Source organism: Podarcis tiliguerta (genome assembly GCF_965153285.1).
Source record: "Podarcis tiliguerta genome assembly, chromosome: 6".
Classification (NCBI taxonomy): Eukaryota; Metazoa; Chordata; class Lepidosauria; order Squamata; family Lacertidae; genus Podarcis; species Podarcis tiliguerta.
The window spans coordinates 95,483,416-95,504,490 of record NC_139539.1 but is presented as its reverse complement, the minus strand read 5'-3'; the positions used below and the strand labels follow the sequence as shown (position 1 = coordinate 95,504,490).

The following is a 21,075-nucleotide window of genomic DNA, read 5'->3' as shown; positions in this document are numbered from 1 at the left end:
CTCAAAAGAAGCATATCTGATAACTGAACTTTGCCATTTCCAGCACCAAGTTAAAACTGCTGTATTCAGCCAAACTTTTAAGTTCTTTAATGCCACCTTGTTTTAATCCTTTAGCTTTTATTTTTTTTAATATAATTTTTATTAAGTTTTCCATATTTCATTACATTTCAGAATCAAAAATCAAAGAATTTATAACTTAAAGCATTACTTAAATAATCCATAACTTAAAGCATTACTTAAATAAAGCATCACTTTATCAATTTCTTCACATTCCTATGTTTCACTTTTTTACCTTATATCATTCTTAAAGCAATCACCTTCTTCTAAGTAAATCAGCTTCTTAATTTCCCATTACCAAACATTTCAACTTAAACCTACAAACGTTTTCAACTGTGTGCAATTTTCTTTCATATAAAGTATAAATTTGCCCCAGTCCTTTTGGAACAGTTCATCATGCCGATTCCGAATCGTCCCCGTCAGCTTTGCCAGCTCCACATCCTTTAGCTTTTAACCCTGCACCTTTGTTGCTAGTTCTGCATCTAGTGAGGCCATTCCACACAAATAGCAGTAGCAAATCCAGGTATGCCACAAGCTGTACACTGAATGGGGAGCTACTGTAAATCCTGGGAATGTATGTGACTGAACCATATTTCCTTAGAGACACTTTTGTCTCATTCACACTTTACAATTGTAGATATACACTTCGTACGTGCACATAAAAACTTCCCTAAGCCTAATACTGATAAAGGTTTTATGCCTTAGGCTCCTGGATATAAATTCCTGTCATCTGTTTTTGCATAAACAGTAACTATTTTAGCTATTCTGCTTCTTATGATCACTGCAGCATGTTGGACAGTTGAAACATTTTAAAAATAAAGCATCTCAATTTGTGTCTTCACTTCATACTTACTTCCTATTAAGGTCACCGATGTCATTCATGGTCTGATTCTCCCCTGCCAGTGTCTCCAAGAGCAGCTTATATGCTTCTGTCGACGTATCATTTGCTTCTTTAGCTACACGAACAATGTCATCTGCTTCTTGCTTGTGCCTGAGCAGTATTAGGAGAGCAAAACGAAATGGTTAGAGAACCACCATTGTTTTCTCTCCAAACATTATAGTCGGAGTTAGACCCTAGGCATCATTTTCAAGGAGAATTAAAACATGCCATAAATCTTCAATTTCAGGAACACTGCCTGAATGGTCCCTGAGAATGTAGCCAACACAGCCTATCCCTAAAACAGCAACAGCCAGCCTCTTTGTCAAGGGCACCTCACGTGTGCTGCTGCATAAAGACAATACTCCATGTTTTCTCCTGGTGTATTCTCTAGCCAGGTAGCAGCACAACACCGGAGAGGCAGGCAGGAGTAGAGGCTGGACTCCTGGATCCTCCTGTTCCTCTTCAGAAGTGTCAAAGATCCATGCTGGCCATTCACCATAGCTAGAGGTGGCTGCCTCTCTACTTCTTGCAAAGGACTGACACAATATAGTTCTCTTCCAAAAGCTTGTAGAAACCCACTGTTTTCCAGCTAGTATTTTTTTTCCTTTAAGGGGTGGGTGGGAGGGAAAGATTCACAGAACCCAGGTTAAAATTAAAAAGGGAGGAACTTAAAGAAGCGGTTGAAGCACTCCAGCTTTTCATGGGCTTGTGGTGGATGAAGGACTTCCATTGTTTTGTGAGTTGCTTGACCAACAGTTTCTGTTCATGTGAGGGGATTCAGATCCCGGTCTCTCCCAAACACAGTGGTACCTCGGGTTAAGTACTTAATTCGTTCCGGAGCTCCGTTCTTAACCTGAAACTGTTCTTAACCTGAAGCACCACTTTAGCTAATGGGGCCTCCTGCTGCCGCCATGCCGCTGGAGCGCAATTTCTGTTCTCATCCTGAAGCAAAGTTCTTAACCAGAGGTACTATTTCTGGGTTAGCGGAGTCTGTAACCTGAAGCGTATGTACCCTGAGGCACCACTGTAATTGCCTGTTTTCCCATTATTCAACAAGACTGTTCAGACAGGAAGTGACTAATATAAAAGCGGGAACGGGGTGGGGAGGGGAAGGAAAGAGACATACAACAGACTGAACTAGCAGATACTTGCCAGTGTTATCAGAACAGAAGGTGGGGGAAGAGGACAAACTGATGACATTCTCGCTTTGAGCAGAAAGGCAATATACTCGCTTATCTGGCTGAGACTGCACCCTTCAGGGCCAGTTCTTACAAAGCATTTTGAATTTACGTACAGATATAAAGGTAAAGGTACCCCTGCCCGTACGGGCCAGGCGTGTCTGACTCTAGGGTTGTGTGCCCATCTCACTCAAGAGGCCGGGGGCCAGCGCTGTCCGAAGACACTTCCGGGTCACGTGGCCAGCGTGACGAAGCTGCTCTGGCAAGCCAGCACCAGCGCAGCACATGGAAACGCCATTTACTTTCCTGCTATAAAGCGGTACCTATTTATCTACTTGCACTTAAGGGTGCTTTCGAACTGCTAGGTGGGGAGCTGGGACCGAACGACGGGAGCTTACCCCACCGCGGGGATTCGAACCGCCGACCATACGATCGGCAAGTCCTAGGCGCTGAGGTTTTACCCACAGCGCCACCCGCGTCCCTCAAGCTAGTTGAGGGGGCACCCGGATATACCTGATATATACAGATATATATATCTGATATATACAGATATACCTGAGCACAAAATATATATGTAACACATTAGTTATGCTTTCATGTATGCTTTTTGTAGGTTTTTCTTCTCCTGAAAAGAAGCACAATGAGAAACTGCACACCATGCATTTCAGAAGTGGAATCTGCATGCAAACACCCCTTTGTAACCTAAACAGTGCTTAAGTATGCACTGTGCATTCAGTACTGTGGAAAAAATAAATATGCCTTGTTAAGGTGCAATCAGAAGCAGCACCATTCAAGCAGTTTATGGCTATGCTGAGACTGCTCCATTATGGGCCTCCCTTGTTCTATTCACCTTAGGGCAAAATGGAAAGGTAAGAGCAAATGGAGGACAGAATGGGAGCAGGGAGGAACCAGTTCCCCCAAAGGAGAGAGGGGCTGGGCTGGTGGTTCAAGTGTGAAGAACAGTAAAAGGGAGGGTGGTAGGTGTGATCTTAAGGTATGCTGCAAGAGGGAAAGATGAAAGTGACTTGAGGAGGGGCAGCCTTGTGTTTCTTGACAATGTGTTGCTATATTATTTATTACATTTATACAACTGCCCTTTCCATGCTCAGAACAAATGGAGAAAACAAGGAAAACAGGCTAAAATGCAGCACCATCACAAAGCAGCTAATCCATCAGGCCAAAAGTACAACCAGCAGCTGTCCTAAAAATTCTCAATTTCTACTCAAGCTCCTTTCCCAAATACCAGTGTAAAGAAAGTGGTCTTCACCTGCTGGCAAAAATAAATCATGGAGTGGGACGACGGAACCTCCATGAGGAGGTGGTTCCATCACGTGGGATCCTTCACGAAGGAAGCGCATGGTATTCACCAACACCAAGAGGGTTAAAAGTGCAGAAGGTATGCTAAAGATGCCATGGGCCTTACCGAGCAGCTAGCTGGCGGGCTTCTTCTGCCAGGCGAGTCATGTTGTTGGGGTCGCTGGTTGATTCTGGTGGAGTAATAGACTGGAGAAGAACCAAACAGACTTTTAAGGTCTTTTATATTTTTAAACAAATGAGCAGCAGCTATTTGCCTTCTCAGATTACGACTGGGTCTAAAGTACGGACTGGAGCTAGACACTGTGAGAAATATGGGGCCCTTGCTGATACAGGCAAGTCTTGTGTGGTTCTCCCTCTTCCCCTGGTCAGTGTTGGTATGGAAATACGCAGTGAGGCCCAAGAAAACACTTATTCATGACTCAACATATGAGAGAGAGAGGAACTCAGCACAAGGTTGCCAATATCTCAAATATTCAAGGCACTCAAATTCAGTAATTTTAGCTCTTTCAAAAAGGAACACAAGAACCACTCACCACATTAGCAACTGCCACCCTTGCTCTCTGTAGCATATCTGAAGCTGTTTCAATCAGTTCCTGCGTGCTGTCCACCCGGGCCTGGGCCCGCTCAGCCAGATTCTCTGTCTCTTCCACTGTGTTCTGGATGTTCCTCAACCGACCAAGTTGGCCGGACAGAGTTCTGTTGATCTCCTGCAAGCGATCCATCAAGCCCTGGTCTACATCTGGAACAGACCAAGCCAAGCAACACGGACAGACTGAACTAATTGCACAAAAAGATGAGGCATGAACAAGAATAAGGCATTGTGCCCACATGCTTTTACTGATAATTCCTTTTACTAAAAAAAAAGGAAAAAAGTGTGAACAGGAATGTAAAGAAAGGTGGATGCAAAAACTCCCAAGACTTTGGCAGCATTTAGGCATTTCCCAAGGATATGGAAATGGTCAAACTGAAAGATTCTTGGGCAGAGGATTTTAGAGAGGAACTTCATGGAGGTGAACTTTAAAATCAATAAAAGGTGTTCTTAAGAGGGCAGCACTTCTCTGTTAGGACCACACACAGCAAAAGCAGAGGGAGTCCACCAGAATCTCATCAAGTTCTTCCTCTGAACTCATCTCTTCTCCCTTGGTTTTTCCTAATCCCTGATTGACACAAAGTTTTAACTGTAGTTGCTTATATTCATCCCTTGTTACCCTTTCCTTTCTCCCCAGCTGTCTCTTTCACTATCAAAGTTCAGATTAAATATTCCTTTGGGCAGGGACAAAACACTTGCAAATAACACATTAAGATAGGAACCACGGTACGGCTTCTTTCTACTGCACACAGGGTGGGGATAAAAAAACAAAAAAACCCCACCAAGACCCCTGGAAACCCCTACTTCAAGTTACAAAATTCTTTCACAATTGCCCGTTGAACAAATTAAGCTATTTTCTGATTTGGGAAATCCAGAAAAAGAACCTGTACACTTTGGATCAAACTATTAGGAAAGAGACTTTTAAATTTGGTTTCCATTTATAATCACAAAATAATACACCACTGCTATCGCCATCAAACACTAAAACCTAATTACTTCAATGTTATTACTTTCAGAAGATCACATCTCTTCTGAAATATTTATTTATAATTTATTTGTAAGAGAATTTCTAGCCCACCTCATCATATGATCCCAGCGTGGCAAAATCACAGAACTAGAGAATTGCAGAGTTGGAAGGGACCGTGAAGGTCATCTAGTCCAACCCCCTGCAATGCAGGAAACTATTGCCCAATGTGGGGCTCGAACCCATGAACCTGAGATTAACAGTCTCATGCTCTATCAGCTGAGCTATCCCAATGGAACGTAATTTATAGAAGCAGATACAAATGCAGCACACCTTGGGAGAACAGTGACAATCTCAGCTCCTCAGTTGCTGCAGTGACAGAATTACTAAACCCCCCACCCCAAATAAAAAAGCCTAATCAATAACATGCAACAATCCTGGGGAAACAAGGGTATTCAGAAAGAAATCTGTGCCCCCACCTTTGCTGTTTTGGGCATCCTGAAGCAAGTCCATGACATCCCGTTCGGCTTCTTTCAGCCTGTCTTCAAAAGCCTGATCAGTTATGGTTTCTTCACCTGTTCCTATGTTGGCTATAAGATTTTCAAGCTCCTGCAATCTCTCCCGCTGTTCTGCCACCTAAAGAGAAATGACAGAAAGGAGGGATGAGGAAAGATGTTTCCGCTTGCCAAGTGTTTGAGATTCCAGTGGGAATCACTCAGTCCTCACCTAGAGATCTCTCTCTACAATTAAGTACAGGACTTCACATGGCGACAATTAGCACATGTTTCCAAATAAGCTGGAGAAGCCTAAGGTCGTCGTATTTGCCAGTTTTTAGTACTCATGCTTGTGTGGGAAATAATCTGCAAAGGTTTCGACAGTGTTCCTAACATATTGAAGAACATATTAAAAGAACAAGCAGTTAAACTCAACTGGATGGATAACAATTTGGCAGACTTCTCCAAATGCCTGGGTGATATAACTGGTTTCTTCCAACAACTTCTGAAGCTGCATTGTAAACCAGGAAACACTTTGCAATAAAAGTTATGGGTCCGCTGTAGACTTTTTTTGAGGAAGCGGGGTGGGGGGATTGTCACTGCCTTTTTAAGGGCAGAAAACCCCACCCCCTGCACAACGGTGTGATGCACTCGCCACACACTGGACCCAACTAGTCAATCTCCTCTGGACAGGTCAAAGCAGTCCAGAAGGGCAAGGGGTTGAGAGGTCTGCCCCACCCTTCAGCGCTATTTCTCCCCTTGCCTTGCAGTTAGGACTATTTGGAGAACTCGCTTTTTGAAAATTCTAACATAAATAGACCTTATCCACACATCCCAGACTATGTACAAATTGGTACATTATCATCCTCTGGATCCTAGACATTTGGAAGTGTGTATTTTAAGAGACTTTCAAAGCCAACTCAATCCAGCTGACTTAACCATGGTTTGCTTTCTATGAACAAACCACTATGTGAAGCCATGGCTTAAAACAATGGTTTGGCGTTACTTCCAAATCCAACAGCCCTTCTTAAGCATTGTTTGTTCAGCTACCCCACCCCACATGCTTGCCAAAATAGAGGCACAAGGCAAAGCAGCTGGAAAACAAACCAAGTTTGGAGAAGCAAGCCATGGCTTTTTTGCTCATCTGTGCAATGACTCCATGATGAGAAAAAACCATGGCTCAGCATAATGTACAAATGAAGCCGGTGCAGATCAACACGCTGTAAATCTGGAGCCAGCCTTGAGAATGGGCTTTCCTCCCACTACCCTCCCCTCTCTTGAGCAATGTCCCCCTCTCTCTTCATTTCTCCAGGTTAATAATTACATGACCACCCAAACAAAATATGATTATTACAACCAAAGGTCATTTACAACCATGATTTGCAAACCTAGTTGAACTGACAAAGACACGCAGTTTTACAAGCCTGACCTTATCTTTCACCAATCTGTAACATGCAGGGCACTCTTGACAGCCTGGCCAAGATCGATTGTAGAAATAGTTCTCTTCACACTGGTCACAGCGGTTCCCAACAAAACCTTCTTTGCACTCACAGCGGCCATCCTCTTTGCACTGAAGCGATCGAGAACCTTCAGGGTCACAGTCACAAGCTGCAGAAAGACAAGATTTAAAAATAATTATGAGGAAGAGGGAAATGAGAAAAGGGGATTTGGATGAATATATTTCAGGACACATTTAAACGGTTTTGTTATGCCTTGAAGACCAACGAACATCTTTAAAGTGCCACAGGATTAACAAAACTAACATTTGTTGGTCTTTAAGGCATAAAGGAATGTTTGCTGTCTAGTGTGATGTGGAAACTGTACATTTATGACTACAGCTGACTGGATCTGTGAGTCGTATGCATATGAAAGTTTGCAATCACTTTCATGATAGCTCAGCTTGAGCAAGTTAAGACTCACTGAAGCCTAAGGGATCACTTGTGAGTAAATCTGCTAGTTTGCACCTTTTGTGAAAGACCCATCCAACCAATTATTGGTGTCCTTATTTTCACATGAATTATGTTGTATGGCATTGTGGCTATTCCTTCAAGTGTAAGCACAACCTTCCAAGTCAACTTTGTCCTCGACACAAAGCAAAGAAAGCAACAAACTGTTTCTTTCAGCCTGCTTCTCATTATGTAGATGCCTCCAAGTCTGGTTTTCGTTGGGACCAAGAAAAACCAGTGTGCATGTCAGTACTCTATGCTAATCCAAATAAACACACACTTTCATCCCGCCTAAGGGCAAAAGTGGGCCAAAAGGTGGAGGTTTGAAAGGGGTGCCCACTCTGTGAAAATACCAGTGATGATGGGATTTGTCTGGTCTGCGAAGCAAAGACTTTTTGGAAAGGTATTGGGTGAATATCCCATATCTGATATGTCTTTTAATATCAATATCAAGATGCAATTGTGCAAACCTACATATAAACTCTCCCCATGGACCTCAGTGAGCCTTACTTGCTCCATCTGGGCTGTGAGAGAGTATTTCTGGGTGATCTACAAATGTACATATTATACAACATACACCTGCAAGATGAAAATGGTAGGCAAAACCACATAATTTTGCATCTTCCAATGCACTTAGACATTGAGCTACTAGCAAAACTAAAACAGCTACTCATTTAGTAAGCATTACATTCTTACGAACACAGACTTACCACCTCATCTGCTGTTGGCAAGAACAAGACCCTACGAAGGAGCTTTGAGGTCTGCTTCTCATGTCACACCTTAATAATATGAAATCCATTCATGCAAGGCCACATTCATGCTTAACTATATAAAAAGCTTGGCATAAATTCTCTACTCTTGTAGATGTAGTCACACTTCAAATGACACTTGCCAGCACAGCTGTGCACACGTACTGGGTCAAATGCTGGCTCCCCAGAAATCATGGCTTGCAAACCGAAATGGAGGCTTCCTTGTCCTCCTTCCTTCCCTATTCTCCAACCTCTCCTTGCCAGGGGGAATCAGGGCTTAGCATTATATGCTCACCAACACAAATACTGGGTCCCAAGCACTTTCCAAACAATGATTTCCATCCTCAATCAGATGTTTACTTATTCAACATAAAACTATGGATAATGCTGCAAAGGGAAGACAGCTCTGTAGAGGGAAGGTGGGAACACAGCAATATTCCTGAGGCCAGCTTCCAATCTGCAAGCCACGGTTTGCAGGGAACCACAGATGTATGTTCATTGGGGCACTGTATCAAACCAACACTTAGATTCACTTTACTCTTGAGATATTAGGGAACCAGAGATGGGAGGGTTTAGAGAAGTAGGAATGTATGTCCCAATCTGACACACTTTGCATGTTCTCAAGCCCGAGTTAGCAGCTAAAGGCCACATTCCAGAGTAGAGGCGTAGGAGTGAAACAGCCAGAAAGCAGGTCAGTTCTGGGACAAAACTCAGAGCAAGTGTTTATGACAACGAGCAGCAGATGGTCTACAAGTATATGCAATCATAATGCCCTAGAGGGAGAAAGTTAAGACTCACACAACTGCAAAAACATCCTCAATAGACTTGAAACTCACACAACATGCAGGAAGCAGACAGACAAAAGAAAAAAAATGGGGAGGGTGACGCAAAGAGCCTCTTGTGATGTCCAAGTCCATAAACACACTAATAGCGGTGAGCAATGAAACACATTTTCAACAGAGAAGAAAAAATGGTGATAAACAAATGTAAGCGAAAATGATGGGAAAGAAAAACCATGTTCCCTGCCCCCTTGCTTACGTTTGCAGCCTTCAGGACCAAATCCAAAATGGTTTGCCTCACATCTCTCGCAACGCTGCCCAGTAATGCCTGGCTGGCATTCACATTGCCCTGTCTGTATTTCACAGTGGCCATTAGTGGAACCCAATGGATGGCAGTTACACCTACCAGAGGAGGAGGAGGAGGAGGAAGAAGAAAAAGAAGAACACATTTTTTTTAGCATTAAGGCACATAGTTAAAGCAGTAAGACTGCACAAGACCATCATGTTTGATTTGGGTACAGTGCAATGCAGGTCACATTCGCCATGAGAGGTCTGAAATAATGCTGCATCAAAAAGTGCCAATATGAAATACAAGTTAAAGTGCATTTGCCTGCTTTCCATAAAAATATAAGCCTTAAACACAAAGTGGAAGACTGCTAGCTCAATAAGGCAGCCTTCTAAATGCTAGTCTACTATTTGAGGAGCAACTTCTTCCCTCCTAAGAACTGGATTGAGATCCACCTCAGGGTCACAGAAACAGACCTACAATGCAGTTACAGTCACCTGCAATAGTAATTAGCAATGTCCCAAAATTTCAGCCGGTTATTATTATCAGCCTAGGGAAAAGCAAAGGAAGGGAGGAACTGGCCAAAGTGTAGCTGTAGCTATTAAGGCAGTTTCTGAAGGGAAGAGGGACTAAAAGTTTAAGTAATGTCTTCAAAGAAAAGGTGGGATTTTAAGTTGGTATATGAAGGGAGGGGTGCCACCATATTGATCTTCTGGGAAGGAGTTATAGGCACCATTTTTGCCACCACTGCTCTCCTAACCTTCTCCCAAAGAGTTCCTGTGACAAGTTGAGAGCAGTGGGACGCAGCTCACCTCTCGCAGCCCTGTCTGCTCTGCAGGTTGTAGAAGCCGGGCTGACAAGAGCTGCAGTCCCTTTCTGTGACGTGCGGAAGGCACTCACACTGCCCCGTTACTTGATTGCAGTTGGTCTGTAAGTTCACCGTGCCGTAAGGATTACAGTTGCAAGCTGCAGGAGCAAAAGGGGACTCATCAACACGTATTTTCTAATAAGAAAGGGTTCAGAGAACAGCTGTGGACTAGTTGAAGTCGCAGGAAGCCCAAGACACTTTTTGTTCTTAGCGCTTCTGTACCATGTTGGAAACAGAAGTCTCACCATCTCCCCTTAGTGGGGTGTGTGAAGGGTGCCTTCTCAATGGGGGAGTGCAAAAGTACTGTTTTGTATTTCAGGTGTTTTATTATTCAAAATGCTGCAATACATAAATCCGGGGATGCCTCCCTGCAAAGGGCAAGCAACTATTCTTTACAAGTTCAAGACGAAAGATTATGTTCAGTTTCACCACAATGATTACAAGTGCCTAGGGGATGGGGAGCGTCTTGTGTTCTAACCTAGACCACTGGATTGTAACAAAGAACGTATTACCGACACATACCTTTGCACTTGTCCTCTGTATTCTGAGCCAAGGGATTCCCATAGAATCCATCTTTGCACCGGTCACAGTAGAAACCAGCCGTATTATAGATGCACTTCAGACATTCGCCCGTCAAGCGGTTGCAATTCCCAACAGCATTGGGGTCGATGTTGTCACTGCACTGGCAGAGGCGGCAAAGCCTGGCGGGGCCATTCTCACCAAGAGGATCTCCAAAATAGCCATCATCGCACAATTCACACCGTTTGCCTACAAGGGCAAAGCACATTAGAAAGCAAAATGAATTTTCTTGGATGCTGTTCTTTTGTAGCCTAAAAAATATCAGGATGAGTGAAACCAAACGTTTATAATTTCAGAACTCTAATCCACACAAACACCAACATGCAATTCAGTCAAGTAATGAAAATTGATCTTGCATTTATCACTTAATCCAGGCATGGCCAAACTTGGTCCTCCAGCTGTTTTGGGACTACAACTCCCATCATCCCTAGCTAACAGGACCAGTGGTAAGGGGGGATGGGAATTGTAGTCCCCAAACAGCTGGAGGGCCAAGTTTGGTTGGAAACTCAGGTGATGAATACTAACAGAACTGTAGCCAAAATGGAGCCACTGAAACAAGAGGGATGCTGGGAGAATCCCAAGATTTTAAGAAATGCATTTCCAAAAGAAAGTCTCCAGGGGTCAAACCACCTCCCAACAGTCCTATGAGCTCTAAGCGTGTTCAGTAGCAACAGCATGTGAAGTGAGACAAACGGAAGAGTGTGAAATGCCATGCCTGGACAGAATGCTTGGCTGGAACCTTGAACAGAAATACTTCCTTTAGGCCACACTGCAAAATTTTGTTGCTGGTCCCATTTGTCTATTATACCTGCATGTTGTTTCTTCCTCTAAAGAGCTCAGAGTAGTACTTTAGCTTCACAACAGTGCTGGGAGAAAGTAAAGCACTGTGGATATGAAAATGTGTATTTCGTGTCCAAATCCAACAATCAAACCATTGTGTCATACTGGAGTTATTCAATTGACATGATAAGCTGTAGTTCACTGGGAAGGAAATGAGCCTGTGGTAGCCTTGGGTTCATGCCTCCACTCTGGTGTAACCACAAGGTTTGAAGGCTTTCACTTCCATTTTTTATAAATCGTAGCTTGCTTTGACATCTGATTATTATTATTATTTAAAAAAACTTACTTTGTTTAAAAAAACCTAGTTGCAAACCATGGTTACAACCAGTGTTTTTTCCTAGAAAAAGAGGTTAAGGGACTCCCAAAACGTTGTTGAGCTTTTTTGATGGACAACCCTAAGAGAACCTTTGGGGGGGCGCTTCTCTGCCCAATTGTCCCACTGTGGCCGCATTACAACGTCGCCTCCGACACTGTGCCACAGCCATGAGGGGCATACAGCCCAAAGCCTCCGACACGCAGCTCTGGGCAATGTGCTGCTAGACAGCTGCCAGTGCGCTACAATGAGGTGCCGCAATGCACCAAAGAGGTTGCGGAACTCAGTTCCGGTGACTTCCGGATGAAAAAAAGCCCTGGTTAAGACTGAACACAGTTTAGCGTTCAGTAGCAATTTTTATGGTTTGGCTGAATCCGGTTAACCAAAAATGGAAATGACAGCTTCCCTGTGGCTTCTTCACTAGCGCTGGGAAGCAAGAGAGAACTTGAGACTTGCACAGGCTCATTCCCATCTCAATAAACCACGCTTCCAAATTCAGCCACCAACTCTCTGAATAAAATACTACTATTAAATAGTATACTATTAAGACAAGCCAACTTGTAAAGAACTGAAAACAGAGAAGGCATTGTTCCGAGATTTAAGCACAAGGTCCTTCTTGAAGGCTTATAAAAGAGTGAAGGTAATATGGGGAAGGCAGGAGGAATAAAAGAGAAAAACCAAAAGGGAAAGGAGGAAGAAAGGAATTTTTAGGGGAAATCCAATGTGTGCGTAAACTAAATGTAAGCTAAAAACATCTTTCTTGGTCATTTTCTTACAAAAGGAAAAAGCAACAGCAGACTGATGTCAAAGAATGGTTGCAAATGGCACAAAGAAGACAGCTCTGTGGGCAGACTTAGATGCTTTTTGAAAAGGGGAAGAAATTTAAGTTGAATCGACTATGGCTGGCAACAAATTCCAAAGTTAAGAGCTATAAAGGGGTTGGGCAAAATACAAGATGAGAAGGAAGAAATATGCCATCTTGACAAGGGGGAAGCCCTCCCCCATGACTGGAAAAATCAAGGAGTTAAAAGAAAGAAAGCAGAGTTGAAAAGTGAAGCAACAGTAAAAACCTTAAACTGAAAAGGAATTTGCTGAAACATGATGGAGAGCAAACAGGTATAATCAAATTTATAATCCATACAAAGACCAAAAGAGTGCAAAACAGGAAATGCTAAGGAGAAATAAACAGCCGAGCATTTGGGTAGATGAGTGTCAGTATGATACTGGGACAGGTTCACTTTTAGTTTCATATTTGTATTATAGGGCACAATAGACTAGGAGTTTTATCATTGGCGTAACCAGGATGTTTGTTAAGGGGGCAGAACCTCAGATTTGTATTGATTTGTATTGATTTGGGGGGCAGCTGCCCTGCCCCCCGCCGCTCCTGGCTACACCCTTGAGTTTTATGTTTGCATGTTTTAGTTCTTGTGTTGACAGAAAATGTATTTCAGTTGGGAGAATCTTTAGAAAGGGATGGGAGACGGCTCTCTCCTCTCAAGCACATTCAGACAGATGGCTTCTCGCAACTGCCACAGACACCGCACAGAAAGCTATCGTTATTTTCATCTATCCATTAATTGATATGGTAGAACTAAAGATTAACGGGGAGGGGACGACTTGAACTTCAAAGAAACAGGACTCCAGGTGCATCATGGCTGTTAGGGCTGATAAGAAATACAAAGGAGCCGCCAACACTAAGATGTAAAAGTTTTTTTGTGTTGGCTTGCACAACTCTTACAAGCTCATTCATGGAATGCAGACAAGTTGCACAATTTTTGGGGGGCTGCCTTCTCCTCAGGTGAATCAGCCAATAGTTCATCTGGGGGCCAAATCTAAACTGCCTTGCAATTCACTAGGACAGGAAGGAGAGGTGTGTGTGTGTGTGTGTGTGTGTGTGTGTGTGTGTGTGAAGTCTTCTACTTGCTGTAATGGTCAATGAGGCCAGTGACCAAATGGGACAGTTCCTCTTTTGTGTTTGCTGGTCTTCAGCTTTCCTGGATACCTATTATCCACAGTTCTTAAGCAAAGGTATCACCCTCTGATGGGCTGCAAAGTCCATTTCCCCAGTCAAACAATACCCAGGCAGGAAGAACCAGATGCACAAATATAGGATGGGGGACACTTGGCTTACTAGCAGTACACATGAAAAGGATCTAGGGGTGAACCACAAGCTTAACATGAGTCAAGAGTGTGATGCAGCAGCAAAAAAAGCGAATGCTATTCTAGACTGCATCATCAGAAATCTAGAGTCCAGATCAAGGGAAGTAATAGTACCACTCGATTCTGTCTTGGTCAGATCACATCTGGAATACTGTGTCCAATTCTGGGCACCACAGTTTAAGAAGGATGCTGACAAGCTGGAACATGTGCAGAGGAGGGTGACCAAGATGACCGAGGGTCTGGAAACCAAGCCTTATGAGGAATGGTTGAAGGAGTTGGGGATATTTAGCCTGGAAAAGAGGAGCCATCTTAAAATATCTGAAGGACTGTCAAACAGAAGAGGGAGCATGCTTGTTTTCTCCTGCTCCTGAGGGCAGGACTCGAGGCAATGGCTTCAAGTTGCAAGAAAGGAGATTCCGACTAAACATTCAGAAAAGCTTGCTGATAGTAAGAGGAGTTCAGCAGTGGAACAGACTCCCACGAGAGGTGGTGGACTCTCCTTCCTTGGAGGTTTAAGCAGAGGCTGGATGGCCATCTGCCATGGATGCTTTAGCTGAGATTCCCGCATTGCAGGGGGTTGGACTAGATGACCCTTCCAATTCTAAGATTCTATGATTTTATGTACAAAAGCAAGAGCATGTGCTTGTCATTGGAGGTCCTTGTCAATATCCCCCTCCCTGAGGGGTTCAGAGGGTGGCAAAATGAAAATGGGCCTTTTTGGTGGTGACTTGCCTGACATCATCATTACATGCCTGAGGCGCCAGACGAAAACAATCCTTTCACCCAGGTCTTTGGCCATTATATAGTCTATGGTCTGTTAAAGGGGTGGGGGGACCTTTTATTATGATTATTTCATTATCATAAACATAGCTTTGTCTATGTTTTTATTTTTATGTCCTGTAAAATGTGTTTTTAATGTTATATACTGGCCTGGGATCTTTTGATAAAGAGCAGCATATAAATCAAATAAATCATCATCATCATCTATTGCTCCATTCACATTCTGGACCCTGCCAACCCCCCAGGTAGTTGTCAATGAAGGTATGTGGAACTTGAGCTGTAAAAAGTTCCCCACCCCTGTATTAAAAAAAGTAATAAAGTGTATGGAACATCATTCAACCATTTCCACCCCCCCTTAAGAGACCTCTGACAAGTAGCATGTGAACATGCATAACTGAAGCTTCATGTATGGCAGCATACCTGTGGTACCCGCTGGGCAACTGGTGCACACCACCTCCTTGGTTTTGGGCACTATGGCACAGCTTGATCCCCCTGGACACGGACACGGCTGGCAGTCGGAAGAGCTGCCTGTGGTTGCATCTCCATAATAGCCATCGCTGCACTTCTCACAGTGAGGACCTGCTGTGTTGTCCCTGCAGTCACAGGCTCCTGTTTTAGGTGGGAGAAAGAGGGCGGTTTGTTCCCCAAGTCTATGCAGCCAGTTAATCTCTCCTGGCCCAGACTAATTTCTCAGCACATGGCCTTTTCCGGAAACATTATGTGCTTAAGCTTTAGGATGTGGACAAGGCACAGGGCTGGATTTATCTTTTCGCTTATGGCTTTGTCTTTCCATTGACTGCTTGCCATTGACTGTATTACCAAAGGGGGGGGGGGAGAGAGAACTGAAAAGTAAAACTAAATGAGGAAGAGGGGAATGTCCTCTGAGAACACTTTCAACTCCGGCTGCTTGGCTTCAATCTATGTAAAGTGCCACAGGCCTCAAATTAGAGACTGAGAAACAGATACAGGCAGCTTGCCAGAAGAGGGAGCTACTGGCTTGTTCTTTGCTGTGATCAGGTACTACCAATGCACCTGGGAAAGCAGTTGTCGGGTGGCATGAATATTCAAACTCATAAGAACGTAAGAGCCTGGCTGCTGGATCTCCCAGTGGCCAACCAGAAGCTTGCGCGAAGCCCACAAACAGCTCCTGGGTCCCCATGTGCAGCTCCTAGGAACCAACATTCCAGGCTGGTGGGCATCGCTCCCTCTTGTGGGAGAAACTGCCATAGGACAACTACATGCTGTGTGAATAAGTACTTTTTTCAATCTCAGGTCAACTGCCAATGCTATCAATTCAATGAGACTTCCTGGGCTAATATCATATTCTAGGTCTAATGGCAAAGCTCAAAAATAAAAAGTTAAAACCCCAACACCATCTGAGCACTCTCTCTTACCCGATTCAGGGTTGCACGTTTCACTGTGCCCATTGCAGAAGCAAGGCACACACGGACTATAGGGCCCAAGACTAGGGGTCTCCCTCCTGTAGCCCTGGGCACATCGTTCACAGAACTGCCCCAGGTATCCTGTGGGACACGTACAGCTCTCCACCCACGTTGCTGGTGCTCCAGACCCGGGCCGAGCGCTCACAATAGTGACATCATCCAAGTATCCAGCACCTGGAAGAAAAGATGTGGTTCATACATGCAAATGTGACTATCATTAACTATTAGAAGTGTAGAAGCTTAGAACACCTTTGGAAGCAAAGAACCTGAATCCTGTCCAAGACAAAACACATGTTCACATGTTCAAGATTTCCAGCTGTGGGCCTGACAGATGTGACCCTCTAGGTGACCTTCTCCCTAAGGCCCTGGTCAGGACGCGTGTGGGATGAGAGTGAGGAGGGCAGGAACCAGCTCCATCCTTTCAACTTCCCCACCAGCAAATTCTGTGGCTACTTTCACCACACTTTCCACTCCCGTAGTCAATTCTTAATTCCTTGGTTGTTTTACAAACCTTCCTATGAGGGATTAGAAATGACCATAACTATTGGCAGCACTGTTGCACTAGGTGAACGTATGGTTTAAATGTCAACAAAATTATCTTCCATGTGTTTCTGCTTAGAAGATAGCATAAAAATAAATCAAAGTATTAGGTTTTGGTTTAAAAAAACCTTTCTAATTCATCCATGTCAAATTATACATTTTGTGCACTGCAAGGCTGGTTCTAGACCAGGCATAGACAAAGTTGGCCCTCCAGATGATTGGGGACTACAACTTCCATCATCCCTGACCACTGATCCTGTTAGCTAGGGATGATGGGAGTTGTAGTCCCAAAACATCTAGAGAGCCGAGTTTGCCTAATGCCTGTTCTAGACACATCAAAAAAGTGTTTCAGGAAAACACATTGTAAACTTTATTATGGGAAATCACGTTGGTGAAAGACAGGACTCTACAGTGTCATCTGGTGTCACAGTGTTATAACGCATATAAAACGCTTTTCCTTTACTAAAGTAGCCAAATCCCAAGTTGAACTATAAACCTTATGTTTTTTACTGATGCTCTGTGTGTGTGTGTGTGTGTGTGTGTGTGTGTGTGTGTATAACATTTTTTTAAAAAAATCTGATTTTGAGAGTTCTCTGTGGGTGGAGTTTTAGCTCATTCTGGGAGAGTCTAAATGCCGACCATATTTAAGGCCGGGAACTATTTTTCTCCCGGGTGAATCTGACTAGCAGCCATAAGAATGTGGCCTACACAGCATGATGGTGATGGTGATGATAACAACACCCCACCCATCTGGCTGGGTTTCCCTGGCCATTCTGGGCAGCCTACAACAAAGCTTTATTTACTTCCACCAGCTGAATTATATGTGTCTGCAGTGCACAGTCCCTTGCACTCTCTTTGTGCCACTCAAATGCATTAGTCTGCATAGGCTCTTGACTGAGGAAAGGGAACTGGACTAGATCCCTCTTCAATACCATTCAGGCTCTGTGATACGAATTTGTTCCTGATACAGTCTACAAGGTTGGTAAATCTTATGAGCACAAGGGACCCATTATGTAATGCGCAGAAAAAAGAACTTCTTTGCTACCAACTGCACCAGGGGCCAGGAACAAACACTCCATCCCACTTCCTCCTGCCCTCCCTAGACCAGGCCTGCCTCCTCTCCTGCTTTGTGTGAATTATCATTTTGCATGAGATGTGAAGCAAAGATCCCTCATATCTACGCTTCACAAATCTGCTCAAAACCATAGCTTTTATTCTCTAGTCCCTGATTTGCATGCAGGCACATGCAACATGAAACCACAGTTAGTGCTGGCAAGTGGAACTGCTCCAGAGATGGCAGGAGGGAAGGTGCATCTCTGCGGCTGGCTCCTGATCTGCAAGTGCTACATCTGCCCTGGGCCTCCATGTGATGCTGAGAGACCAAAGCAGGGAGAGGCCTTTGCACAGCAGAGCTAACAGGCAAGCAGAGGTGGCAACTTGCCAAAAAACCCTCCTTGTAAAAGCATGGGAGTGGGTAAAGAATGCAGCTTTCACTACCATAAAATGTATTTGCACACACCATTCCTTCGGCTTATATGGTCAGGAAAGAGCCCCCACAGCTACCGCCCCTTCGCAGATGGACTGGCTGATCTCTTGGCCCAGCCTAACTTTTTAACTCATCCTTTATAAACATTTGTTGTGAGAGCTCCCAGCAAAACTCTAGAGCTCCTCTAACTGGCTCGTTGCTGAAAGTCATGCCCTAGAAATCGCCCTTAGGAAGGGCTCTGCTTCGCGTATAAAACAATTTTATGGGACTATATTTTGATGGAAGGATGTTTACATTTTGGGTAGCGAACTCTGACTACAGCCACAGCCCTAGGTGTCCCTGCATGTTTGCAATGAAAGGAATGTTAATTACACCACAATTTTCCTGCATTTCTCCCTCCCCCCCCTTTCAGCAAAGCTATTCACCAAAGCATGCGTAACTTACCAATGCTTCTGCAAATTCCATACATTTTAGACATATTTAACAGATGCTTTCTGCATTGTATCAGAATAGCTTTACATTATGGGCAACTTCTGAACATAATTCAGAAAGTTCTGCGATTTACATGGGAAAGCAGGGAGGTGTTGGCAAAATCAAGATGATCTGTTAAATTCTCAGGAAAATGTTATTTGCTGGTCAATGACAACAGCATTTCGACATTTATTATAAGTGCTCGTTCAGCTCTGAGATTTACTGAAAAATGTTAAGAATTTTCCTCTGGCCCTCTTCTAAACTTAAACATTACTGGAAAATATCCGCAATTTAGCAAATCTACAACATTTACCATCATCCAACAATAGCTGAATGACAATATTCCAGGGATGAGGAACTTGTGTCCCATCAGATGCAGCTGGACTCAAACTCCCGTCCGCCCCAGTCAGCCGGCCCAGTTCTCAGGGACGGTAGAAGCTGCAGTCCAACAAGATCTGGAAGGCTTGCAGTTCCCAGGCTCTGGCCTATTTCCTCTCCTTCTTGATGCAAAGAGGCTAACGTGCTTGACACCCATGCAGCCTGATCATCCAACTACTGTGGCAACTTACTCCTCTCACTGTAGGTCCCACGGATCTTGATGGCTGTTAAGTTGTGCAGCAGCTTCTGGAACTCAAACGGGGTAAGAGAAGGTCTCCATGGATAATCTGCAGCTTCATGGAGTCTAACAGGGAAGAAACATGCATCACTTTTAAACCTCTAAAGCATTCACTTGTGAGATTAGTCATTCCCCTCCTACAGGACAACTCAAGAAACTGTGCAATGTTACTGTATTATTATTGGGGGGGGGGGGGCACTTGCCTCTACTCAGGGATTAGTCCAAAGGGTTAGGCACTTTTATTTGTTTCTTCCTTTCCATCCCACCAGGCTAAGAGCTTCTGGAGCAACTTCCCATTCTTTGCCCCCCACCTGGCAGTGGCGTGCCAGCAGTGCTTGAAGGAGGTCACACTCACTCTAGCCTGCCCAGCCATCAGCTGGTTAGCCAAGATTTCCAGAGCCATTAACACCCAAAAGTCCCACACAGCAGCTGCCATGCAGCCCACTATCCCTCCATCATCCCATTTGAATAGGCACCACTGTCAAGTTGTAACAGCTATGTTTAAAAAGCTATTAGAGTGTGTAAAGGTAAAGGTAAAGGTAAAGGGACCCCTGACCATTAGGTCCAGTTGTGGATGACTCTGGGATTGCGGCGCTCATCTTGCTTTATTGGCCGAGGGAGACGGCATACAGCTTCCAGGTCATGTGGCCAGTATGACTAAGCCGCTTCTGGAGAACCAGAGCAGCGCACGGAAACGCTGTTTACCTTCATGCTATAAAGCGGTACCTATTTATCTACTTGCACTTTGTGCTTTCAAACTGCTAGGTGGGCAGGAGCAGGGACCGAGCAACGGGAGCTCACCCCGCCGTGGGGATTCGAACCGCCAACCTTCTGATCGGCAAGCCCTAGCACAGCAAATGGTTCAACCTGAGGGGGAACGATGCACACAAGACAGGTCTATTTTGCATGCTTTGTTCCAGTTGCATTTTTAACATTATATTGGCAGTGAAGAGAAAGAAAGGTGGCAGCCCTGAAGAGCTGGGGACAAAATGCATCCATAAATAGGACAAGAAACTATCCACATTGAGAAAGTCAGAGAAGGTGGTCTGAAGACCCAGGGGGCTGGTTCTGTTGAATCAAAGCTGGGTCTAAAACATAAGCTGCCCTGAGCTATTCAGAGGAAGGACAGGAAAAACAACAAACCAATACAGGATGAAGCTATAATGTTTTAAAGAATGTTTTTAGAGTACAGTCTGAATTAGCCCTTTATTAATAACCATGTGGGATAAAACACTCAGTCCATTTTAAGCTGAAAATATGTATGTGTGTCCTCAAACAAAATTTAGACATGATCCCACAAAAGTGAAGCAAGCACCTGCAGACACACTGGTTGAAAGGGAAAAGTTGGGTGCACTCTTAACTCTCCCCAATTAATACTAACAGGACTTCAAAAGTGCTCAACTCTGGCTGGATCATAACCCCTCCTTTCCCCCCCAAAATCAGAGCTTCACACTTTTTAGCCTCGAAAGCGTAGCTCTCTTAAGTGATGCTGCCATATTGTTTGGGCTACAAACATCAGACAATTGGTTAAGGTAATCAGTTAAAAATCTACTGCATAATTAAATTGGCAGCAGACATTTTTAAAGTAGCATTATTTTTAATACAAATTACTTTTTAAAAAACGCTGCATAGAGCTGTGTTAAAAGAGGTATTCTTCATCCACTCGATACAAGGAAAACCCCCCTCTTAATATGCAGGATACTGTCTGCCAAGTGGCATTGGGAATAACATGCCTACATCT

The 21,075-nt window shown here is 44.0% G+C and overlaps 1 protein-coding gene across 2 annotated transcripts in view; it reads right to left on the bottom strand.

The window, feature by feature from the left end:
* The window catches only part of LAMC1 (laminin subunit gamma 1), a 120,277-nt gene that overhangs the window by 12,052 nt on the left and 87,150 nt on the right, over nt 1-21,075 (bottom strand). For both annotated transcript variants that reach the window (XR_014512667.1, XM_083446470.1), the window contains exons 11-21: nt 19,288-19,400; nt 16,174-16,395; nt 15,200-15,388; nt 10,630-10,875; nt 10,052-10,205; nt 9,213-9,355; nt 6,909-7,087; nt 5,465-5,621; nt 3,966-4,171; nt 3,539-3,618; nt 911-1,048 (exon numbers count right to left, since the gene is read on the bottom strand). Coding sequence is in view for 1 of the 2 variants with exons in the window: in XM_083446470.1 (XP_083302596.1) it covers nt 911-1,048; nt 3,539-3,618; nt 3,966-4,171; nt 5,465-5,621; nt 6,909-7,087; nt 9,213-9,355; nt 10,052-10,205; nt 10,630-10,875; nt 15,200-15,388; nt 16,174-16,395; nt 19,288-19,400 (1,827 nt within the window). In the remaining variant the exon portion in view is untranslated. The remainder of the gene's footprint in view (nt 1-910; nt 1,049-3,538; nt 3,619-3,965; nt 4,172-5,464; nt 5,622-6,908; nt 7,088-9,212; nt 9,356-10,051; nt 10,206-10,629; nt 10,876-15,199; nt 15,389-16,173; nt 16,396-19,287; nt 19,401-21,075) is intronic.